The sequence below is a fragment of the Terrapene carolina genome, unplaced genomic scaffold (genome assembly GCF_002925995.2).
Source record: "Terrapene carolina triunguis isolate 2854851 unplaced genomic scaffold, T_m_triunguis-2.0 Scaffold97, whole genome shotgun sequence".
NCBI lineage: Eukaryota > Metazoa > Chordata > Testudines > Emydidae > Terrapene > Terrapene triunguis.
The window spans coordinates 4,294,818-4,318,930 of record NW_020664448.1 but is presented as its reverse complement, the minus strand read 5'-3'; the positions used below and the strand labels follow the sequence as shown (position 1 = coordinate 4,318,930).

At 48.6% G+C, this 24,113-nt stretch overlaps 1 protein-coding gene across 1 annotated transcript in view; it reads right to left on the bottom strand.

Annotated features, from left to right (window-relative positions):
- MYO7A (myosin VIIA) overlaps positions 1-24,113 on the bottom strand; it is a 92,267-nt gene that overhangs the window by 38,060 nt on the left and 30,094 nt on the right. Inside the window, exons 12-16 of the mRNA XM_026651583.1 lie at positions 23,574-23,784; positions 22,717-22,852; positions 20,020-20,126; positions 7,419-7,556; positions 535-693 (exon numbers count right to left, since the gene is read on the bottom strand). Coding sequence (XP_026507368.1) covers positions 535-693; positions 7,419-7,556; positions 20,020-20,126; positions 22,717-22,852; positions 23,574-23,784 — 751 coding nt within the window. The remainder of the gene's footprint in view (positions 1-534; positions 694-7,418; positions 7,557-20,019; positions 20,127-22,716; positions 22,853-23,573; positions 23,785-24,113) is intronic.

Here is a 24,113-nt window from a genome sequence, read left to right as displayed (position 1 = left end):
TCCCTCCGTGGGCTCCCTCTGGTCCCTGCGAATGTGGTGCCTGCATGTTTCAGGCAGTACAGGCTCATCCAGTTATTTTAACTGTTACTGGGGCTTCTGAGCTCAGCTGAATCATAGTCTCACAGACGCCTCATCCTATCTAAGGCACTTAGATGGCCTCCGTTAACATAGTAACTGAGGGCCTCACAGTCTCTCATGTGTGTATCCCCACAACCCCCCTGTACGACATGGAAGTGCGAGCCCCATTTTACAGCTGGAGAACTGAGGCCCAGGGACTAAGGGCCTGATTTTTAAAAGCACTTAGGGGCCTAACTCCCATTTAAATCAACAGGAATTAAGCACTTAAATATCTTTGAAAATCTGGTCCTAAGCCACTTGCCCAAGGTCACACAGGAAGTTTGTGGCAGAGCAGGGAACTGAACCCAGGTCTCTGGCTAGCACTCTAACCACTGGGTCTTCCTTCCTCTTGACTTTCTCCAGGGCATTAGCACAATGTTTTTTGATAAAAATCCAAGTCACTGCTTAAACCTGTACCTGCTTGTACGCCGGCTTCACCCCGGGCATGAGGACACGATACCTGTCCACAAACTCCACAAAGCTGTAGCGGATGGGATAGCCGGCCCTGCGGATCCTGATGGTCTCCATCATCCCTGAGTACCTCAGCTGGCGAACACACAGCTCCCGATCAAACAACTGGGGAGGGGGAAAATCAGACTGGAACACCAGGGGCTCTTTTGGTTCTGGTTTCAAACCTTGCTGGCCTGTGGACTGGCTTAAGCCGTACCATCCAGCCTGAATGTGGGGAACAATCCGAAGTCTTGTGGGGGAAACAAATACAACATCTTCTCCATAGAAACTTTAAGGATTGCCACATGGGAGGGCCTGAGGCGCAGAGCACATTTGTCTCCGTCCCTTTCTTTAACTCCCACTTGCACAATGGGATCAAGAAAGGACCCATAGTGTGCTGCAGGGAACTGGAAGGGAACAGGGAAGGCTGTGTTTTAGCGTTCCCGCTAAATCCCTTCCTTTGAAGCAGAAAACGAACCTGCTTTGGAAAATGGCGTCGCTTGCAGGGCCATGGTGTTGGTGCGCATTAGGGATAGTGGAGTTCAAACTGTGTTTGGGGCCATTCTTATTAATGAACAACGACAATAAGGGCTTGTCTACACTGACAAGTTTCTGCGCAGTAAAGCAGCTTTGTGCGCTCAAACAGCAGATGTGTGCGCACGGCCAAGCCACTTTGTGCACGGGAACTCCTCAGTTGCAGCGCTGCAAAAAAACCACCTCGACGAGAGTCGTAAGGCTATTTGTGCAGAGGCCCCAGCGTTCTATTGCCAGTGTAGACATTTGATTGCTTTCTGTGCTCTAATTGGCCTCCGGAGCTGTCCCATAATGCCTCGAGTGACTGCTCTGCTCATTGTTTTGAACTCGACTGCCCTGGAGACATGCTCCCCTCCCCTTTCAAAGCACCTTTTCTGACAGCCCTTGGGTGCTGTGCTGATCTGCTGTCGGGGTTTCCCCCTCCCCCTGCCTCAGGACTGGTTGCTTCGTGCCGCTGTCTGAACTTCCGTTGAAAAGCAGCTGGCAATGTAGTAGGATGCCCATGGAACAATGGGATTGGGAAACCTGCATCATGTGGGGCTGTGCCGGCCCCATGGGGGCATTGCAAACCCTTCCCAAAGCACCCTGCGTCCAGTTGCACAGTGGGATAGCTACCACAATGCACTGCTGTCTTTGCCCTTGCAAGAGCTGCTAATGTGGATGCGCTCCAGCGTCACAAGGAGCACAGTGTGGACACGCAACAGCAGTTTAATTCCAGCGTTTTAATGAAAGTGGTATAATTTGTGGCGCAGAAACTTGCCAGTGTAGACATACCCTTAGAGTAATAAATTTAAGTCCTGACTGCACATTTGGACATTACAGATACCTTGGATCTATATTTGGTATCACTATGGCCCCCATCACACACAGTATCTGAGCATCTCAGTCTTTCATGTATTTATCTGCATAACACCCGGGGGAGGTAGAAAAGTATCATTTTACTGAATGGGGCACTGAGGCATAGGGAAGGAAAGTGACTGGCCCCAGATCACACAGGAAGTTTGGGGCCGAGTGGGGAATTGAACTTAGGTCTCCCAAATCAGTGCCGAAGCCATAAGCAGGGGACCCCAGTCACTATAAAAGGTGTATGGGGCTAAGTCTGTATTGGTACATGCGTTACACAGATTATTCAAGTACTAAACGAAGGCACTGGGGTGTGAGCTGCACATACACTACATTCCCAGTTTCCTTGTCGGTGGGATCCTGCCACTGAGTTCCAAGAGGCGCATGTGTGTGTATGGGGTTCCCCCCTTTCCCATTCCTGCGTGGCAAACATATGTTCTGGGTCCGTTGTTGTGGGAGGTCGTGGAAGCTCCTTCACTGGAGGTTTTCAAAAGGAGGCTGGAAAGCCAGCCGTCTTGGATGGTTTAGCCACAACAAATCCTGCATCTTGGCAGGGGGCTAGACTAGATGACCTTGGTGGTCCCTTCTCACCCTAGGGTTCCAAGATTCTATGTCCTTGCCAAGCCTCCAGCTCTCCTTCCAGAGTGGGTGTGCAAGAGGTGGAGGAAGCAGCATGAGGAGATGGTGGCCAGAGGTTCTGGGAAGCAGGGGAGCTGGGTCTGGAGGAGCCTCAAGAGGAGATGTGAACCCTGCTCCAAGTCGTGCTGGTTGCTGGCAGCTTCAGTCGCTGCTTCTTCCCCATCTCCAAGGCCCAGCCCTGGGCGAGAGAGACCAGCCGGGACCTCTTCCTCCTTCCCACTGGAGAGACCAGGACCGTGAATTCGTAGTCATGTCTACAGCCAAGAGGGGAGCCTAGGCCCCCTGAACTTCCCGTTTCATTGCGCCTCTACCCAAACCACTGAGCCATCCTTCCACTCAGGGAGTAGAAGAAAGTACTTGCCCTGAAGAGCTTAAACTCTGACAGACAGACATGGGCCAGGGCAAAAACAAACTGTGAGATCCGGAGAAGGAGCTAACTCAAAAGTGCTTCTGCCATGTGGCTGTGCCTGGCCTGGCTCAGCGACCGCACAGTTCTGATTTAATGCGGTTGATCGTTTCAAAATGGCCTGGCCGACCTGTGTAATGCAGCCCTCCCAAAGGGCGGCTGTTAAACCTCTCTACACACCAACGAGCCCTGAGACAACCCCATCAGGCAAGGTACAGGCAGATAAACCAAAGTATAGAGATGTTAACGACCTGTCCGCTGTTGGCTCAGTGAATCAGCACAAAAGATGAGAACAGGACCCAGGAATCCTGGTTCCCCGGCTCAATCCCCACAAGCACGCTGCCCCAGCTTGGCGTTACCAGCCCTACACAAGTGTTCAGCTTCCAATGTAAAATAAAGGAAGCACAACAACCCTTAATAATGAGCTGAGAAAGGGAAACCCACTACAACGGCCTTCCCAGTCAGCTCTCTCAGGACATCACAGACACACACCTCAGGCTTGGAGGGGCAAATCCTGCCCCCTGTTCCATGTGTGTTGGGGGGTCTGACTTACCGGGACCAGTTCAGGCCTGCTGGAGAGGAGGGGGACAGGATGCTGCTGGGTCCCTGCACAGGTCTCTAAACCCTGCGCATCTCAGAGCTGCGCTCTGTGAGGGATCATGTGGGGGTTAGTCATTATTATTGACTAAGTATTCCTGTAGTGCTCAGAGGCCCCAGGCAGATCAGGGCCCCATTGTGCTAGGTGCTGTACAAATATCCTGGCCCCAAATAACTTACAGTCTTAGTAGAAGGTGTAACAGGCAGGTGAAAGCCAAGTTGGGGCTAGAAGTAACGCTGAAATGACAATAATACAAGCAGGCTTGGTCTCAGCCCACCCCCCACCTCGCCACTATGTGCTAGCACTGCTCAAGGTGGGCATCATGGATTGGAGACAGGAGAGATGCAGAGGGAGCTTGGGGGACTATCTGGTCATTTCTCCTCAAGGAGCGGATGGGTCGGAGCCCTGAGGCCGCAGTAGCAGCCTTGATGCCATTCTCTTATGGCAATTTGGCCCTGTCATTTGGGAAGCCAAAAGGGAAGAAAATCCTTCCCTAGTTAACAAAGCAGGAGTTTTAGATTACAGAGCGGCCCGTGTCTCAAAGCTTCTGCTGTTGGAGAGCCTGCGGGGAGTGCCCTTAATAATAATTCCTCTTCATAAAGGGCCAGATTCTGCCACCCTTGCTAATACTGAGTAGTAACCATCAGCTGCTTGCAGATTCAGGGGCAACTCACTGTGAACAAAGGGTGGCAGAATCTGGCCCTTACACCTGACTCAGAGCCCAGTGGAGCCAATAGAAAGATTCCCACTGACTCCAACAGGCTTAGGATCAAGCCCGGGGCAGGGCTGCTGGCCTCTCTCCCCAGTCCAGGCAGGACTAACACTACTCCAGAGATGCTTTCGGGCCCTTCCCCCAGGGCATGGTTTATTAATTCAAATAAACACACAAAGTAACGAAAAACAAGGCCATTCCCCTGACCAATACAAGCTGCAGGGGCCCAGAGGCCTCTCACTCTGTACCCCTTTCTCTGCTCCAGATCCAGGAGCAAACCTCCCCCTCCTGCAACTCCCCCGAACTGAGCTCTCTCAGAACTTTACAGGCATCACCGGACCCCTGCCTAGCTGGGTCTGCTAACTGAACAAGGCTGGCTGGCCCCAGGCGCTTAAAGGGGCAAACCACCCTGTTACACCCTGATTCAGGAAGGTACTTATGTCTGTGTGTGTGTGTGTGTGTGTGTAACTGAGCTCACAAACAGTCCTCTTGATGTTGATGGGGCTACTCACACGCTGAAAGTTATGCATGTGCTTACATACCTTCCTGAATTGGGCATTAAGTGGGCTCCTACATTACACAGACTGCTGTCAATTTATGGATATTCTTTTTTTCCCTCCCACAATCTGTTCATTAATCACATTTGTTTCTTCCACACTACTTACAACAACACACAACTATTCAGAAACAACAGTGCGGGAGCAAGGGAAAGACACACCTGGGTGAAAACAAAGTCATTTTCCAAGGTAAGTTTCACGGGGAAGCAAAACATTCCACAAGGTTACGGACAAAAGTTTGAAAATCATGTAAAATAACAAATGACCAGGACTTTCCACTGGCCTTTCACTTCCTGCTATCCCATTTCCTATCATTATCCGCACACTTTCCTTTATATCCTGGGACAGAAAATTAACTCGCAGAAAATGTTTTTCTTTCACAACCTTCCTGCACAGCCCTAGGTTCCATGATCTGTTTTTTGGTTCTGTATTTTTAAACTCATTCCAAAAATAAATGTTCCCATTTTAGTTTGAAACCACATTATACATCTTACAAAGCTGCAGCACAGAGCTTAGCATTAACTGTCCAATTTGTGTTTCTCTTTTGGATTAATCTTGCAATCCGCACGTTCATGAACAGTTTCACTGACACCGCTGTGGCTACTGGTGTGAGTATGGGACAACTGCTTTGTGGGCTGCAAGATCTGGTCCTTACAGAGCAGTTAAATAGATCCAGAATTCCAAACCCAGATCATTCTAAAACTCAGGGGAGTTCAAATCTGGGGTTTTGGAACAATTTGCTAAACTTGCATCTGGATCCAGGTTCTGAGTTTCAACACACTCCAAGTTTCGGGGTGACATGGTTTTGATTTGGGCTCCTCTCTGCTGATAAACGAACACTAGTATTATGTTTTGAGGTTAATATGCAATTAAGTGCACTTATATATTTTTTTTAATTTCGGTCTCTCCCACTCCCACACTAAACAAACACCCGGGACAGAACAAACTGCTCATAGAGAGACATCAAAATATTTGTCTGATCGTATTTGTTTTGCCAAACAACAGATCCACACATATATGTTCACTGCAAATATATAGATAAAATTACCAAACTGAAGTTTATAATTTTAGAATTTCTGTGCCATTTTGCCCTGGTAACAATCAGAGTTAAATTCTACCCATAGCTACTAAATCTGGACAGAGATCTAACAGACAGCATAATTTTGCCCAGTGTATACATAACTTACTAAGACACCAGTCACAGACAAACCATAACACACAGCAACTGAAATGAGAAATAAATAAGAGAACCTCTTTTCAAGTATTATAAGTAATGATTAGTGACCAATAGAGATTTTTAGTAAGGTTAGGATCCAACCCTGCAAAGTGTGGAATTGGGGATGCTCAGCCCACAGCCTGAGGAGCTCAATGCTTCACAGTCCTTGCACACCCAAAACTCCTAGGGACTTCAGTGGGAACTATGAGTGTGCAAAGAATGCAGGATCAGACCCTAAAGAGTTTACTTTATTGGGGGATATGTATACGTGTTCTCTTCCCTTTCATCTGGTAACTGCAATTTGTCCCCAAAGTACTAATGAATTTTAAATAGTCATAACAAACCCAAATAAACAGATCATCGTTTTACTACGTATTAGTAATTTTAAATGGCTGAGTACTTCTTTCCTTTGACTTTCAGCTGCTAGGGCAATCGGCTTGGTGAAAATGCACATTCTAACTGCCTGCCAAAGGAGATGGATTAATGGGCTGTTATATGTTCATTAGATTGAAAACATTAAAGCTGGAACAGGCCTCTTCATCTCATCCCTGCATCTCCTGGGAAATCGCAGCTGAAAACATGGCTAACCTCTCACCTGTGCCTCTCAGTATCTCTAACATCTGTTCTTTTAACTGTATTTATGGACACAATCCAGCAAGCCTGACTCACATGAAAAATGTCTATAGAAATGATCTCCTTCTGTAGGTTATTAGGTTGATTGCTTTAGAATCCTATTTAATTTCTGTAGAACCTTCTCAGATGTTGCTCTAACAAGGGGTAAAACGACAAAGGTTCTATTGAAATCAAACAGGATTCCAAAGCAATCAACCTACAAACCTACAGAAGGAGATGATTTCTGTAGGATTCTTAAACCCGCCCATAGAACTGAACAGAGAATTGTAACCCTGCTCCCGAATTCTATAGCTTCATTCAAACATTCTATAAGAAGGCCACCATTCTCTATGGAAATCTATAGGGTTTTTCCTAAAGGGGAGAGGCTCCAGCATGGGTCTCTAAGGATTACACAGCTGAGGAAGGGGGTGCCGGGACGAGGCACTCACTTTGTAAAACATTTTGGGGGACAGTTTGTAGAAAATGCTTTACAAAGAAAGGACCCGATCCTGCAAACCCTTCTTCAATGGGACTAGTTCCCATTGACATCAATGGGGCTGCAGGCATGAGTCAGGAGCGCAGGTTAGGTTTCTAGACAGACAGATGGACCTTGATGGAAGTTTCGCCATCAACATCAATGGGTCCAGGGCTTTACCTGTATTGCGTCCAGATGTAAACGCTGCCTCTATAAGGACACTCAAAACACACCACAAAGAGGGCGAACCAGCACTTACCATGGGCTTCTTATATTCATTAGGTTTGATGCAGCGGACGAAGAAGGGCTGGCACCCGCTGAGGGTTCTCATCAACAGCTCGAGAGATCGCTTGAACTGGCTGCTGAGTGTCGGTGAGCGCTTCCTTGTCTCTGCTCCCTGGAAGAGAGTGGAACCAAAACATATCTGTCTCAGGAAATGAAAGGATAACAGAGCTTTTCCCCTCTAGCCAAGTCACCGGGAACCTCCCTAGCTGGAGCGGGGGCGGGGGTGTGTGTGTGTCAAACGTGGTGCAGGGATGACGTTCAGACTTACTGGCTGAGGAAGCAAAGGGGAGAACTGAAATATCATCTGTTTCTGGAAACTACATGGAAGTTTTTCCCCATGAGGCTTTCGGATTCATAGTTTGCTATGAGTTGGGCCAGTTCCTTAGCTGGTGGAAGTCAGCACAGCTCTATTTACACCAGTGGAGTATCTGGCCCAATTGCGCGCATTTCCATCTCCCTGCTCCAGACAGTACATGTGGCATGAGACCATGCAGTCAGCCAAAGGTGCCTTATATAATGCATGCCTAGCAAGGACTAGAGGAAATCCCTGAGTGTTCAGGAATTACCTCCGGGCAGAGGAACAAAAGAGCTTCATAGTAAAGTAAAGGCCATAATTTTTATTTCTCGTGGACCTGCTTGATGCTCCAAACGAGGATCTGCACTGGCTTGTTGCATCATTGAGATGTTATACAGGAAGTCAGACTAGATCTAACGATCCCTCCTGGCCTTAAAACCGATCAGTCTATAAAGTCTGTGAATAGAGACTTGGACCACAAGGGGGAGTGAGGTGTCTCAGCCCTACACTCTGGGTGGGCTATGTGGACCTTGGGTCTAGGCACACAGATGGGAAGTGGCTCTTGCCCTATCAGATGCACCGGGCAGCACAGCTGACCCAATGCCAGGGGTATTGTAATTTGCCGATAGTGTCATGCAAGACTCCAATGATCTTTACTGAGTGTTGGATCTTCAGGCCCATAGGGACACAATCACGCCCTTAAATGGCACCAGGGCATTTTCACGGAAGATTTTTGAACTTGGATTTGTTGACTTTCAGGGGATGCTGGCAAGGGCTGTCTATTTTCCCCAGCTTCCATTAAGTGGATTCATGTTGGGAGCATCTTCTCTGTGTTTAGAAGAGGATATTAACTGGACTGATGGAGGGACAACTTAATCTGGGGTGAGTTAGGGTGATTTTGTGGATGTCCATTCAATTGCTATTTTCTGGGTAGGTTTTAAAAAATCCGTTCAAGGCTTAGAGCTCTGGCTAAGTGTACATTACATTTCTATCCGCTAGCCACTTCTCCCTAGCTGGTGAAAACTATGAACAGTGTAGGTCTTGAAAGCCTTGTCAGATTAAGCCCCAGGAAAGTGCAGCAGAATTTAGTTTATCTGAGTCCTTTTTATCAAATTATCCATGCTTGGGTTACGTCCTACAATATGCATCAATTACACTGATAAATCATAGCAATAAATCGTGTGTCCCTTGTCCTATTCAGTTCTATGGGGTTCAACTATACATCAAAAGCTATCTAGATGTTTAAAGAATGCTTATGGAGGATGTAGGTAACACCAGAGGACTCGGTTGAGTTGGGCATCAGACTGTAACTCCATGGGACATGGACATCCCACTAGATAATCAGTCCTGGGAGGATTCCAGAGGATTAGGTGGGAGGTCCCACAAAGAAAGGATTTTGCCATGCCTTTTCCAAAGGCCTTGCGTTCTTTACTGGCTGATGAGCAGGGGCTGCAGACAAAAAGTGGCCCCACTATCATATTTGCCAAATGTTATGTATTTTTCTCAGTTGCTAAAAGTGCCCATCGCCAAAGTCTCTGGGCACTGCGCTAAACATACAAGCAGCACCTTGCTGGAGGACATCAACATCGAAGACTTTAACCCCGCCGGAAAACTCTCAGGAATTTTGAACAGCTCTGACCATAGGCAATTGTACAATGAAGCCCAATCAACAAAACAGAAAGTCATCATGGAATTCCAAAAGGGAAAGTGAACAGTTCAAATCCAGCTCATGCACACACCAGAAAAACCCAGCAACGCCAGAACAGGAGAGTTTAGTGCGGCAGCCGTTAGCTATCCCAGCAAACCTTCACACAGGGATACATTGCTAACATATGTAATTTATATCAACAGACACAGACCCGGACCCCTGCGAGTACTGTGGAGTTGGTGATAAATACCCTGTTAGCAGAGTCTGGTTTGAGGAGGACAGGTTGTGTCAGCGATAATACTGCTCGGATAGCAGGAGGGCAGTGGGATGGGGCTGCTTTAGATCAACAGCACCACGCAGCTTTGCTAATTCAGTGTAGGTGGCCACCTCCAGGGCAGCACGGCGGGCTGGCTGCTGGAGGGGTTAGAAGCAGATAGAGAGGCAGAAACCAGGCTTAGCAAATTCCCCTTTTGGAAGTGAATGTAGGTGTCCTTTCCCAGCACAACGGTCTGGGCCTGACCGGGAGGCCCTTGTTCGGCCCTGCTAGGGCGGAGGGGTCATCAGAAGCCTTCCAAGGCCTCCTAAAACAGGGAACACGGGGACTGTTTGCTGCTGGGGAGGGGGCCATCCTGCCTCTCTAGATTGCTTCCCAGCTTCTCCTCAGCATCCGCCTCTTCCCACGCATCCTGCCGCCAGCAGAGGGGCACGGTGCAGGTTTCACCTCCACCAGGCCTCAGTGCCTCTTCCAGTGGCATGACTGGGGAGACGATTCTAACACAAGCTGCCAGAAAGCAACTTAGGTTCCAAACGCTCCAGCCTCTAGATCAGTGATTCTCAACCTGCGGTCCGCAGGCCGCTTGCAGCCCAATCAGCACAGAGCTGCGGCCTCTGTGACATCCTCAGGGCCATACAGGTAGTACTGGATGTGGCCTATTTACAATGGTAAATAGGTTGAGAACCACTGCTCTATATACAGGCAGGGCTTATGTAGCCCACGACTCGCCCAATCAGAGTAGAGCGCTCAGCGGCTGCAGGGTCCCCATTAGCACACAACACTTTGCGTCTCACCTCTGTACACAGGCCACTCTGAAAAATGCAGTGTGAGATCCAGGGCCCGGGATCCGCACGAGAAATTAAATTATACACAAAAACCTCAAGCAAGGCTTTGGACCAGACTTCCCTCTCATGCTGGTGTAATTCCACTCAATTCAGTGGTGTTATTCCTTTGTACACCAGTGTCAGTGAGTGGAGAATCAAGCCCTTTTCTTTTATTCCAACTAAGGGGTCAAAAAGAGGAGTAGACAAGCCTTCCAGGAAGATTGGTTAAGGCAGTGACGGTGTCAGTTTCACCTTGAGAGAAAGAAATTCCTTTGCTCCAAAAGCAGCAAACTTCCATGGGTCAGAAGGTATCCCTTGGGGAAAGACCAGCATTCACATAGGTTATCTCATTGTAATAGGTACTTCCTAGCTTTCGCAGTTTTAGCCTGTAAAAGTCTCTGGAGCAGGGACTATCTTTTTACTTGTGTTTGTACAGCACCCAGCACTATATGTGCCCCAATGGGAACTGGGGCTTCTGGACAATGCCATAAATATTGTACCTCAGCAGAAGGCTAGCAGGCCTCCCTAATGGCCAGCCAGGACAGAAGTTTGATTTGGCTCTCAAACTAGGCTGGCCTAAAGTGAATAATTTCTCCACTTTGAAAAAAAACAAGGAGACTCAGATGACGTATGTGGGAGATATGGATACAGAAGGGAGACACGGGAAGGCATGCGTTCCGCACAGCACTCATACACGCTTCAGATGCACCACCTCAGATCAGCCTGGGTTCTACAGCCAGAAAATTGCATGCTGCCGTACGCAGTAACCCAGCGCGGGATACAAATCAGCACTGACTCCGCTGGCGGGACACAACACAGGCTTCTGCCCAGTGCTGGCTGCCTGCGTCCCGCAGTGGTGCGGGGTGGTCACCCACTCCTGCCTGGGACGGGTTAAAGCCAGCCCTGCAGAGGGCTGGGGCGGTGTAAAGGAGCAAAACCCCGGCTGATAGGGGAAATGGCTGCAGCTGGGGCCACGCCCCAAACTGAGCAACTCAGCCTTATAAGAAGGCCAGGGCAGGCAGGTGAACTCACCTGGGGACCTAGAGTGAGGCAGGGCTGGGGAAAGGCCTTAGGAGCTGGGAAGCCCTAGGCCACCAACTCCCCAGGCTGCAGGGCCTAGTTCTAGGCCCACGTAGGTATTGGGCTTGCAGAGGGACAGCCTGAGGTTGGGTAAAGGCAGCCAGTCCAAACCCAACCTTGCCTGTGATGAGTGGCTGATACTGCAGTCTGCCCCAGTGAATGGGGGCTAGATGGAGACTGGGCAGTAGCCAAGACTGAGGCATAGTGGGGATAGTGGGTGGGGGTTCCCCTGGGAGGGGGAGACCCAGAACTGTGGGGGTACTGCCAGGGGGCAGCACCCCAGGTAAAAGGGCACTGGGGTCCTGGGAGGGACATGGGGCCAGAGGACAGATGGATCACCAGCCTGCAGAGGGCGCTCCGGAGCAGGAATGAGCGAATTCCCGGAAGTAACCAGCAGGAGGTGCCGCAGGGGTGAGTCCGCTCCTCTACATGCAACAATGGTCAAGACTGGAGCTAGGGCCGACACTAGCCATTTTGGCGCCCTACGCAGCCCCCCCATGGGGCCGTTTTGGGCCCCAGGCCTCCACAGGGGGCTGGCCCCAGGCCTCTGCAGGGGGCGGGGGGATCAGGGGGAAAACTGTCCCCCAGTACGAGCCGGCGGTGAGGAGTGGGCTGGGGCCAGGTCGCTCCACTTCCTGCCGCCTGGTGAGTGCAGGGCAGCCAGGCCCGACCCCACACTCACGGGGTGGCGGAAAGTGGAGTGACCCGGCCCCAGCCCACTCCGCTCTGGCTCCCAGCCTTGGGGGGCAGGGAGGAACCACCCCCCCCAGCACTTGCCGGCAGCGCGGCTGGGAGCCAGGGGAGCGGAGCGGGCTGGGGCCGGGTCGCTGCACTTGCTGCCGCCGGTGAGTGCGGGGTTGGGCCTGGCTGCAGTCCTCAGGGGACTAGGGGAGTGGTGGCGGGACTGGGACAGAGCAGGGGCAGGAAGAGGCGGGGCTGGGGCGGAGCAGGGGCGGGGGCCATGGGGAAGAGGCGGAGCAGGGGCTGGAGCAGCATGCAGCTGCGTAGGGCACCAGGAAATTTGATGCCCCAAATTTCCTAGTGCTCTATGCAGCTGCATACTTTGAGTATGGGTAGGGACGGCCCTCGCTGGAGCACCTGGGCATCATTCCTTAGCACCAGCGAGGACTGTTACTAGCCCATTGCTCTGGCAGACACCGTGCTTTTTGCCTTTACAGCGTTCAAGACATGCAGCGTTCAAGTTGACACCAGGCCCATGTCACCAAAGCTCCAAGTGAAGGGAGACACATTGTGAATGAATGCCAAGCCACAGGGTGTGGGTGCAACCTGACAGTCCTTCAGAAACCTTAACTCTCACTGACTTCCCTTGGAGTTCTGGCTGTGCAAGGAGCGCAGTGGCAGGCACTGAATGCCTCGCGGCAACAGTGAAATTCTTCAAAGAGGAAGAGGATCTGCACTCGCAGAACACCAGAGTTAATGAAAGGGAAGGCAGAGAAGACGGAGATACACACGCCATCAGCAACACAAGACACGTGGCAGGCTGAGGTTCCAGACTGGGGAATCTTCCCCCTAAGAAAGGATTTGCCTATTCCAGGAATGAAAGGAGTTCACTAAATAGGGAAGCATCTACCTGGCTATGAGAGCTGGGGTAACCAAGCAGCGTGTTGAGCTTGTGACGGGGGGAAAAAAACATCTTTCGCCTGCTCCCTGAAGCGTGTGAAGGATCCAGTTTTTCAGGAAACAAGGATGTGCACTGAGGGATCATATCGATTCTGCACCATTGTCTTACAGCAGGGGTTGTCAACCTTTTTTTCATTTGAGGACCCCCTAAAAAATTCCAAAGGGAAGTGCAGACCCCTTTGGAAATCTCAGACATAGCCTGCGGACCTCCAGGTTGAAAACCACGGTCTCCCCGTATATTTTGCTACATACATACATCTCTGTAAGTAGTGAGAGAGGGAACCAATGAGGCCCACGGGACAGAGGGCCGAGAGCTGGGTTCTGTTCCCAGCTCAGCCACTGAGCTCGTGTGTTGGGCAAGTCATTTCACTGCTCGCTATTATGATTAGTCCTAACACAGCACATCGTGCTAGGTGAGGTAAGAGACAGAGCCTGCCATGAAGCGCTTACAATCCAAATGACCAAACTGAGAAAGGGTGGAAGGGGAAACTGAGTCACGGCGAGGCAAAGTGATTTGTTCAAGGGTACACACAGGTCAGCACCAGAGTCCAGAACAGAACTCAGGTCACCCAAGTCAGTGTCTAGTGCTGTATTCACTAGACCATATTGCTTCTTGGTACTTTAGTTTCCCCATTTGAAATTTGGGGTCAGTGATACTTACTCTTCTTTATTATTAAAAAAATTATTGTGGTACGTCCTTCGGGGTTCCAATCAAGGATCGGGGCCCATTATGCTAGGTACTGTACAGACATCAAATGAAGAGATGGTCACTGCCCCAAACAGCTTACAATCTTTGAAAAAGCTTTGAGATTGAAGGATGCAGAACGCTACTTAATAGAGCTAAGTATTATTGTCACCCTGGGATCTCTGTTATACAGATCATCAATATCAGCACAGATTGAAAATATGCTCCCACATGACCATTCCACCGTTTGACTCAGTGCTTAACAATTACTATTTTAATTCATTATTTTTAAAAGATCAAGTTGTTCTGAGCCAGAAGAGAGCAGAAACACGGAGGAAGTGGGTAAAACCTGTTTGTCCCGTTGTTTTCCTCAAACTCAAACTGGGCAGCTGCATTTCTAAAACATTTTCCACATTAATTCTCTCCTGTGTTTAGAACCCATCACATTTCAGCCTAGAAGGGATTGTTTGGTGTGTAGCGAAGTTCTAAAACTAGAGATGGGCCCAAATGACACTACAACCCACATGCCCTGGAAGTTAGAGAGTGGAAAGGAAGAAGATTTGGTTTCAAAATCTGGCTGTGAATTTTTTCTTTTTTTAAATCAGGGCCTCTGTTCATAAGTGCCCACAGTGGAATTCCAAATTCTGCCACCCTGGAATGTTGCAGAGCTGGGAGAGGTTAAAATTCAGACCCACATCTGGATCTGAATTTTGCAAGTCAGGCCCATCTCTAATGTAACCCTCCTGATATCAGAGGATTGTCGTGGAAATGCTGACACAACCACAATTCTAGCACCACAAATGTTATTCTCTATTATACTATATGCTACACTATAGCCAGACAAGAAGCAGGGAAGGATTGGAAAGCTATCAGAACCAGAGCGAAGTCTAAAAGTTAGTTTGGAAAGATCTCAGAAAGGTTTAGAGCTCCAGTTTGGATAAGCACCCAAAAGTTTAATACTTACGGTATCTGATCCTCTGGGGTCAGTTTGAGCTACCCTTAGAATAAGCCCGCTTGTGAGAATAGCCGTACTTCCAACTGAGCCGCCAATACAATCAAACAGCCCCCCTCTTTTCCCAAATGAAACTCTGAAGGGCTGAGTTGTGTGAAAATGGATCTGGCCCAGATCTTCAATTGACGCAAATCAGTGTCGTTCCACTGAAGTCAACAAAGCTACACTGATTTAGGCCAGACCAAGATCTAGCCTACCAAGTTCAATTAAAATTAACCATAATTATTCCAATCTCAAAAAAGGTTTTGGTTTAAAGACCAAGAGTGTGGGCTGGTTATGACTTTATCCAAACTGGATTTCCATCATCCCTGGGTCCTCTGCAGAACCTCAGCTTTCCTGGGTTGAATCTAGCAAATACACACAAGGGCTCATATTTCTGTATCTACGGAACAAACCCTAAGCAGATTCTGTGAACAAGATGGACAGCTGTAACAGGTCCATCCCAAACAACACAGGGGTAGGAGTGAACCAGCAAGAGCATAGTATTTATCAAAGAGAAGTGAACATTCAAAGAGGAACTCATGTATTTATTTTACCTTTGGAGTGGGTGCTGGTGACTGGCCAAAAGTACTGGATGCATAGCCACAGAGAAACTACAAGAAGCAAAGGCAAAAAAGAGAGACAGAGAATAGAAAAAAAGTGAAAAGAAGGAATAACTAAGAGGGGAGTTCTGAGTTTTCTGTCAGTCCTTGTGATTCGGCACCACTCATGCCTCACAGAATAATGCGATAATTCTCAGGACCGTGTCTATTTCTATCCTTTCTCCTTCCACTTATCTAAGCACTGGCCTCCTCACCACTTTCTCACTACTGTTGGTGAAAGGGCATTCGTCCCGCAGCTCCTGCCACCTGGAACAACCTTCCTGCCTCTCTCCGTATCATTTATTCTCCATCCCTTCTCAAACCCCGCTAAGAAACACATCTGCTCTCCTTCAGCCAGAATGTTTAATATAGAGCTTGTGTTACAGCTGATGGTCACTCTACCTTCCTTCCATGGGTGATGCCTTCCTTCACCAGGAGCGCCTCCACCGACTGAAGAGGGGCAGTGTGGGGGACTGAGAGCCAGGGCTCTCAGCTCCGCGCAGCTGCCTGCTGGGAGCCCAGCTGCCCCCCAGGCTCTCGCCTCTCCGTTCCCTGCTGGGAGTGGGGCACAGCCTCCCGGGCATCTCAGCTCCCTGAGCAAGAAGCCAGGGGTAGCCGGGCTCTAGCAGCCCAGTTTTCTTACCAAGAAAGCCAACAGCCGATGTAAGTAACATAGTGTCTGCACAGACTCTGCGTTGCCCTAACTACACCGATATAAGCCCCACTTAGTTAGCACCCACTTAGCATCCAGGCCCACCCAAATTGCGCCCTGACCCTGCTCCCTGGCAGGAGCACTGAGCGGGACAAGCCCCCACTCCTGGACCCCGCTCCCCGGCAGGAGCGCCAGGTGGGCGGGCGGAGGGGGGCAAGCCCCCACTCCCAGACCCCACTTCCTGGTAGGAGCACCAGGCGGGGGAACGAGGCAAGCCCCTGCACCCCAGCCACATTTCCCCAGCAGGAGTATGGGGGAGATCCTCTCTTGTCCTGGCTCAGGGTCCCACAAAACCGTAATCTCCCCCTGCGGGGGGGAGGTGGCCCCCCTGTCATTGCTGCCCACCTGAAAGCCGGGGCCCACCCAGTTTTCTTGTCCTAGCTAGGCCACTGAGCTGGAGTTATGATGTCGGTGTAGTAGGGCACTTACGTCGGCGGGACAAGGCTGTAGCGTGTACACTGACATACTTAGGTCGACGTAAGCTGCCTTATGTCGACCTAACTGCGTAGTGTAGACCAGGCCTATGAGTCTAAGTGCTTTGGTGTACAGACTGCAACCCTGGGAGGTACTCCACATCCCCAACTCCGACTGAACCCAACACCTTGCAGGACTGAGCTGTTTGAAAGACACTGTACAAAGAAAGTCCCCGATTCTGCAAACACACACGTGAATAACTTTACGCAACTGGATACTCGTGGGCATAAAGCTACTCGCATGCATTAACACTTGGTGGATTAGGGCCTAAAGTTGCATGGTGTTATAGCAATACTCAGTTTGCGGCATCAAAAGTTCCCTATGCACTGAGATTAGGCTGATCAAACGTCATGCCTCCATGCAGCGTCATGGGTTCCATCTGTGAGCCGCTTTGTACTATTGGTTGGATACATTTGGCTGGGTACATAATTTATCTAGCTCCCTTTAAAGCATCAAAAATGGGTCACTGCTGGATACAGGATGCTAGATTTGATTGACTGGTGGCTTGATCTGTTATGGCAGCTCCTGTATGAGTCTCTTCTGGAAGGTACGTTCAGAGATAGTCTCACCAACGCTCAGCACCGGGGGCCAAGCAACACAAGAAGGAAATCCTAGGCCAAATCAGCCATGCCTTAATCGTTTGTGCACAACTCTGCTGCTTGTAAAAGCTTACGTTTACTGAAAGAAACCACCAAAAACAGTTCAAACCATTAAAAAAATGAATCTCTTTGCAGTTTTGTTGCATGATATTTTTAAGGTAAAAAGCTGGATTTGAGTATTGGAGGCTTCTTCCGAAACTATGTTATGTAGGGCCACTTTAGGTGGGCTGCAATCGGGGGGGCATGTGGGATCATGTGACACCCCAGATTTGCTGCTTGGCTTGTACTGAGCATGCTCACACAGACCGAGCATGTTCAGTAACACTGCTGAGGCCGGCTGCCCTCACAATGCCCCCCAACTATCAGCAGGCAGGGGTCGTCTCTGGCGGTAATGCAACAATTTCTCCTCTTCCAGTCCCATATCGGACAGGTGTTTTCAAATCTCGTAGAGTATGTCTACATCACAAATTAAGGTGCAATTGTAGCTCAGCTGGGCATACCTGTGCTTGCTCTGATCTCATTAGCATGGGTAACAATAGCAGAGAACCTTGGCCCAGACTAGCACCCTGAGCACGTACCCAGGGTATCTGGTAGGCTTCTATTCTAGCCTCCACGGAAGCCCATACCCCATGTCTACATTATTTTTGCTCCCGCTGGCCATATTAATGCTAGTGCAGGTCTGCCAACCTGTGCTACCATTACACCTTAATTTGCAGTGCAGGCATACCCTTACTCCAAAAGCGGTGATCATTAAAATACCAGAGAGCAGAGATTGATACCACGGACAGATTCAGAGGAGAGTTACCACCACCACAGAAAGCTAAAACTACTCAAGAAGGGGTTATTTCAAGAAAGAAAATTTGATGCTCTAAAAGTTCTCTGTTCTTACATTTGAGACAACACCAAGCTTGTGCACGCAGCTCAACTCTGCTGAAATGGATCACCAGTACTTTGTTTAGAATTTGCTGAAGAGTGCGGGCTGGAATTTAGGGGGTGACAGCCAGCTAAACGTGTCACTGGAGAAGTCTGGACAGCCGTGCAAGCCCAAAAGGACTTGTTTTATTGATCCTACGGATTATGAAAGTTTAAATTCATGCTGCCTCCCCACCCCCAACAAACAAAAATCATCTCCAAGGTGAACTGCCAAGCTTTTGAGGATGATAAAAAAAAAAAAAGAAAGAACAAAAATAAGAAAGGAAAACATAGCAAGGTACTTAAGCATGTGTGTTGTTTTAAGTACACGAGTCGTCTCATCGAGGTCAATCGGGCTAATCGTGTGCTGAAAGTCAGACATTTACTTCAGCACCTAACTGAATTGAGGTCTATATTCTTGATGCTGCTCCCCTGAAGTCTATGGGAGCTTTGCTGTTGATTTCAGTGGGAACAGAACTGAGTTGTAAGGGCTAAGGGCAAATCCTTCAGAACTGCCTAGATGACTTAGGAGCCTCAATTCCATTTTCAAAAGTGACCTAGGCACTTACAGTGAGATCTTTAAAAGTGCCTAAACTTCTTAAGCACCTAATTCCCATAGAGATCAACTGGAATTAGGCATCTAATCTGTTTAGGTGTCTAAAGATGCAGCTAGGCACCTAGTGGGATTTTCAGAAGGGCGTAGGCACCTAAAATCCATTGAAACCAATGTGAGTTAGGCACCTAGGCGCTGTTGAAAATCCCCATTAGGCACCTATCTGCATCATTTGGCGCCTAAATTTTGGTCCTTTAAAAATCTGGTCCTTAGTTGCTCTTGAAAATGTTATCCCTAAATCTTCTGCTGTCCCCAGGATCTGCCCAGAAGGAATACACGTGTAGATGTCCGATGAGAAGGGCTGTACATTTTACATATCAAAAGCCAATAATAATCATAAAAAGCAGTTTTTCCTTTACTTTGGGACGCAGGGTTGTTGAGCTCCCAGTAAAGTCTCTGGGGATTGTAGATACATTTTTTCTTGAGCAAGCTGAGTATCTCACATAGTATTGTTTGAGACATAGTCTATGATCCCATAAGTAAAGCCCGTGTCGTAGCGATGCATACTAACAGGAGTTAAGGTTGTGCCTTCAACCTCCACATGAGGAAGTTCCCACTCTTCAGTGCTTCCCCTCACAACCTTAACAACCAACCCATTAGCACTGTGGTTTGTATGGAGTGAATACATTATATGCTCTTGGTAGGCCATGTTCTGGGGATGTAAGCTTTATAGTTCACCTTTAAGAAAAGCAGATACGGTGACTTGTCTCTCCGCTTCCATTGTTTGGAGACCCACAATTCTCGCCAGCCCCTCCCCCAGTGCTCCCTTGGCTTAATATCTAGTTATGGTGTCATTTCACTGCTGCTCTGGATGGTAACTGTTATGGACCTGTCTGTGACCTAAGACTTTAACGCTCAGAGCAGAGATTTGGTTTTGGTTTTGGCTATCTGGTCTGCTATGCAGCATTAGCTATCTACAGATCTTTCATATTTGTAGAATAAAATAAAATAATAAAAATAATTAATACCTATTATGCCAATTGTTGCTTTATCTAGGTGATGAGCTAGATAACAATATTTTATGAACGGTTCTGCTGAGCTGGGACTACTAGAGTGAATGTATCTAGGACCGCATGCTAATACTGCATTAATCCATTAAAAAAACAGGTTTGGAGTGTGCACACATAGTATCACCTCTGTAGGTTTCCTTGCAAATTCTCCCTCTCCACCCAGGAATCCCCACCACATGAGACTGGACAATTAAGTATCTTCCTAGGCGTGTTACCATAGCCACGTCCGCTTGGAAGATTTGCTTGATAAATTTGTTTTTCGAGGAATGGACCAGCTGAATGATGTCTCCATGAAGCGTGTCCCTGTTTTTCTCCAAAAACCCTACAGGAACAAAGGAGCAACATGTGTGTTAGGTGGCAGTGTGAAACATGAGCTAAACTATGTCCTGCAGACAGCTGTTCAGTCATTTTGCAGCCTGATCGTATTGCAGACACTTACGGCTTGATCCAAAGCCTGTTGGAGTCATAGAATCATAGAAGATTAGGGTTGGAAGAGACATCAGGAGGTCATCTAGTTCAATCTCCTGCTCAAAGCAGGACCAATCCCCAACTAAATCATCCCAGCCAGGACTTTGTCAAGCCGGGCCTTACAAACCTCTAAGGATGGAGATGCCACCACCTCCCTAGGTAACCCATTCCAGTGCTTCACCACCCTCCTAGTGAAAGAGTGATTCCTAATATTCAACCTAGACCTCCCCCACTGCAACTTGAGACCATTGCTCCTTGTTCTGTCAATGAATCAATGAGAGTCTTTCTCTTGACTTCAACAAGCTTTGGATTGGGCCCTTAAGGATCATGAAGTGCCAATGAAAATTTGACCCTCAGCTTCCCTTTGTTATTATTATTAATTATAATCATGATTATGGTGGTGCTTAGGGGCCAGCCAAGGATGCGGTCCCATTGTGCTAGGCACACACAGAGGAGTGGACAGTGAAGATGTGATGGTGGCAAACTATGTTAGTGCCATAACTGGGTTTTCGGGTGGGTTTAGTTAGGGAGGGATCAGCTAAATGGAAAGACATTGGAAGAGAGAGAGGTGAGGGGGACAGATCAGAGAAGAAGAGGGAGAGAAGGAAGGAGGAGGGGCAGACGTGGTGTGAGGCTGAGTTGAAGAGACTATGAGATTCCTTGTGCATGCATAACTTCGGGTATGTCTACACTGCAAAAAAAAGGTGTGTTCTTCACTCAAGCCCTTTAACTGGGGTTCAAATAGCAGCAAAGACATGGCAACCTGGCATTTCACTCAGGTTAGCAGCTCAAATTCAACCCCAGACTCAGCTATAACCCGAGTTCAGAGCGGAGCTACTGTGTCTTCACTGCTATTTTAACCCGTGTTGGTTAACGGGGGTTAGCTAACCTGGGTTAAGAACACATCCTTTGTACGCTCAGGGCATTTATCTCCACGTGCAAACGACAATTTCCATACACCTCAGCCACTCGCGTTGGCATTAATGGGCAAATTGGGTTCAGGCATGTAACTGTGTCATTCGCATGAACAAACGACAGAGCACAAAAGCCCTGCATCACACAGGACATTTTGAAAACCCAGCCCAAAGTGGTCAGTCGAGAAGCACACTTCTAGCCGTATACGCTACTGCTACTCAGTCCGTCCACCCGCTGTACAAATGGGCCTACTCTGAAACGCTTTAGCAAAAACGTTGGAACTCCTGGCCATCAAACCCGACCTCAGCTATGGTCAGAAGGAAGAAGTTACTTGTATGGATTTTAGTTCTTTAAAAAAATACTTTAAATTTTTGTTTTTTCTGAAAGCAACTGAAGCCGCCTGTGACTCCCATTAGCCCCCTTCCCGTGCGCTTTCTTTTCCCCGTGCCTGGTAAGGGGAAAGGTGCTGAACCAGAAGGTGGCTGGGCTCTGTTTGTGAGTGGGAGCCGCATGGCAGCAGGGAGCTGGAGAGAAGCCCCAGGAGCTGTGCACAGAGCCGTGTGTGGAACAGGCTGTGAGTGCCGGACACCAGAGCTGGGTGCAGGTCTGAGTGGGACTTATGGGGAAGCAGCAGCAGCTGGGCAGAGAGTCAGCACAATGGGGCCCCCAGCGAGAGACGCTAACTGAGCCTGGCCTGGAAACCTGCGAGCTCCTGTTTGCTGGAATAGAGACTGGACAGGACAGGGCAACCAAGGCACTAGGCCCGCAGAGCCCTGACCCTCAAGTGGACTGCCCCAGGGACCCACACATTTACTGCTGGTGCTGTCCTTGAACTGTTATTGTTTTAGCCTCTGTACCTAGGGTATCTGCAACCTTCCCCTTTCCTGCCAGCCCTTTCCCTTAGCCATGGTTACTGGGACCCACCAGGGTCCTACATGGCCCCTAGCTGCTGAAGCACTTACAGTGCTTACCTCTGAGTTGCGGTACACCACGCACGCTGCTGGTACCCGGAGGGTTTGGTGTAAGGGGTAGCCACACTAATTATTCTCCAATTTATTTTTATTTATTTATTTGTATTGCAGTAGGACCTACAAGTGGGATCAGGTCACCCTGGTGCTAGGCACTGGACAGACACCTGCAGACCCCGCCCTGCAAAAAAGCCTGGACGGAGAGGAGGAAAGAGAAATGATCATTCTCACTGTGGCGTTTAGATGCTTAACTTTCAGCAATAAGGGGTGGAAATGCTGGCCAAAGTTCTTTTCTTCTAATCCCAGAAGATGGCCGAAATCGGTCTTTGCCTGGCATTTTAAACACAGACCCACACACAAAGAAAGGAATTAAAGAGAAACAAACCGGGCAGGAATGACAGCACAAATCATTAATATTTCCAGGATACTCCCTTCTCAGTGCTCCCTTGTCATAACAAACGACATCTACAGAGCTGAGGGTTCTACAATGGAAACCCACCCTGTCTCTCTCCCCCACCCTAACCAAGCAGCTCCCTAAAGCCAGCCCACAGTCACAGATACCTTTGGTTTCATAGTAGACAACACCAGCAAAGTGGTTAATGCCAAACTGGGTTTCATGGTTATTCTTCGGCGGGATGTAGTTGGTGTTTAGCTTGTGCTGGGAATTCAGCTTGTGCAGCATTGTGGTATCTGTACCCTGCATAAGTAAGAAAAAGGCCAATGTTTGTCCCATTAAAATAGTTCTCAAATAATCAGTGTGTTCCTTTTTCATTAGGGCAGTGGGATAAGAGTTTGTTTCAACAAGAGATGCACGGGGAGAAAATGTGAGACGAGTAATTTAAAATAAAAACAATCTGACCACACCCTTCCCTAACAAGGCTGTTGTACGTACACTCTCACCACCATAAATACGAGTTTGTTTGCAACAGTGACAAATGGTGAAAGAAAACTTGAGACGCCAGTAAAGGCAACAAATATGGAACCTAAACCCCTCCGTGCCTGATCAGCAGATAATAAAAGTCTGTTACAGCCCCACCTAGATAGAGTAGGCTCTTTCTCTGAAGCTGTGCTTTTAGCTCTGGTTCCGTCTCTGGTGTGTCAACCAAGAAGGCAGCTGTCACAAATGCACTTGGTAGATATATGATATAGTGCTATATACAGGATGGCTTCCCCACTTTTTATTAAAGTTGCAGTCATGCAATCAGGGAAGAGAAACAATACCATGTGACTGAAGTGACCAATCGCACAATGGTAATACTGAACACACAGATGACAACATATCAGCCCATTGGCTACCATTGGTTCGCATGAAACTTGTTTCGTAATTTTGAAATAGTAAAACTCAGAGTGAGTTTAACAACACACAGAGAGGTGAAACTGGCGGAGTGACTAGGATGAATGGTTGGCCCCAAACATACCTTGGGGAACTTGCTCTCCTCGTCAATGAGTGATATGATGTTCATGGGTTTGATGGCGATCATGTCCAAGGCATCCTGGTTGTCGGTGAACTCTATGTGCTGCCAGTTAATGTTCTCCAGGTTGTACTCCTCCTGCTCCAGCTTGAAGACATGGCGCACGAAGAACTGCTGCAGGTTCTCGTTTGCAAAGTTGATGCAGAGCTGCTCGAAACTGGGGAGATGAGGTTGGCAAAACCAGATTAGATTCACTGTATGCCCCTGATTTCCCCCTAGCTGTTCCTCCCTTCGCTTCCTATCCTCTAGACTAGGGGATACTCACAAGCACTTTAGGCCACTCAGTGAGACTGACGCTGGCTGAGTATTAACTCAAAAGGAAGAGCACCAGCTGCTGAGACCCTAGCACCATACGTGTTACCTTTGGAGGTCTCCCATCCAGCCTACCCCTGCTTAGCCTGTGAGATCTGGTGAGAGTTCACACTTAGGGTACGTCTACACTTACCTCCGGGTCCGGCGGTAAGCAATCGATGTTCTGGGATCGAT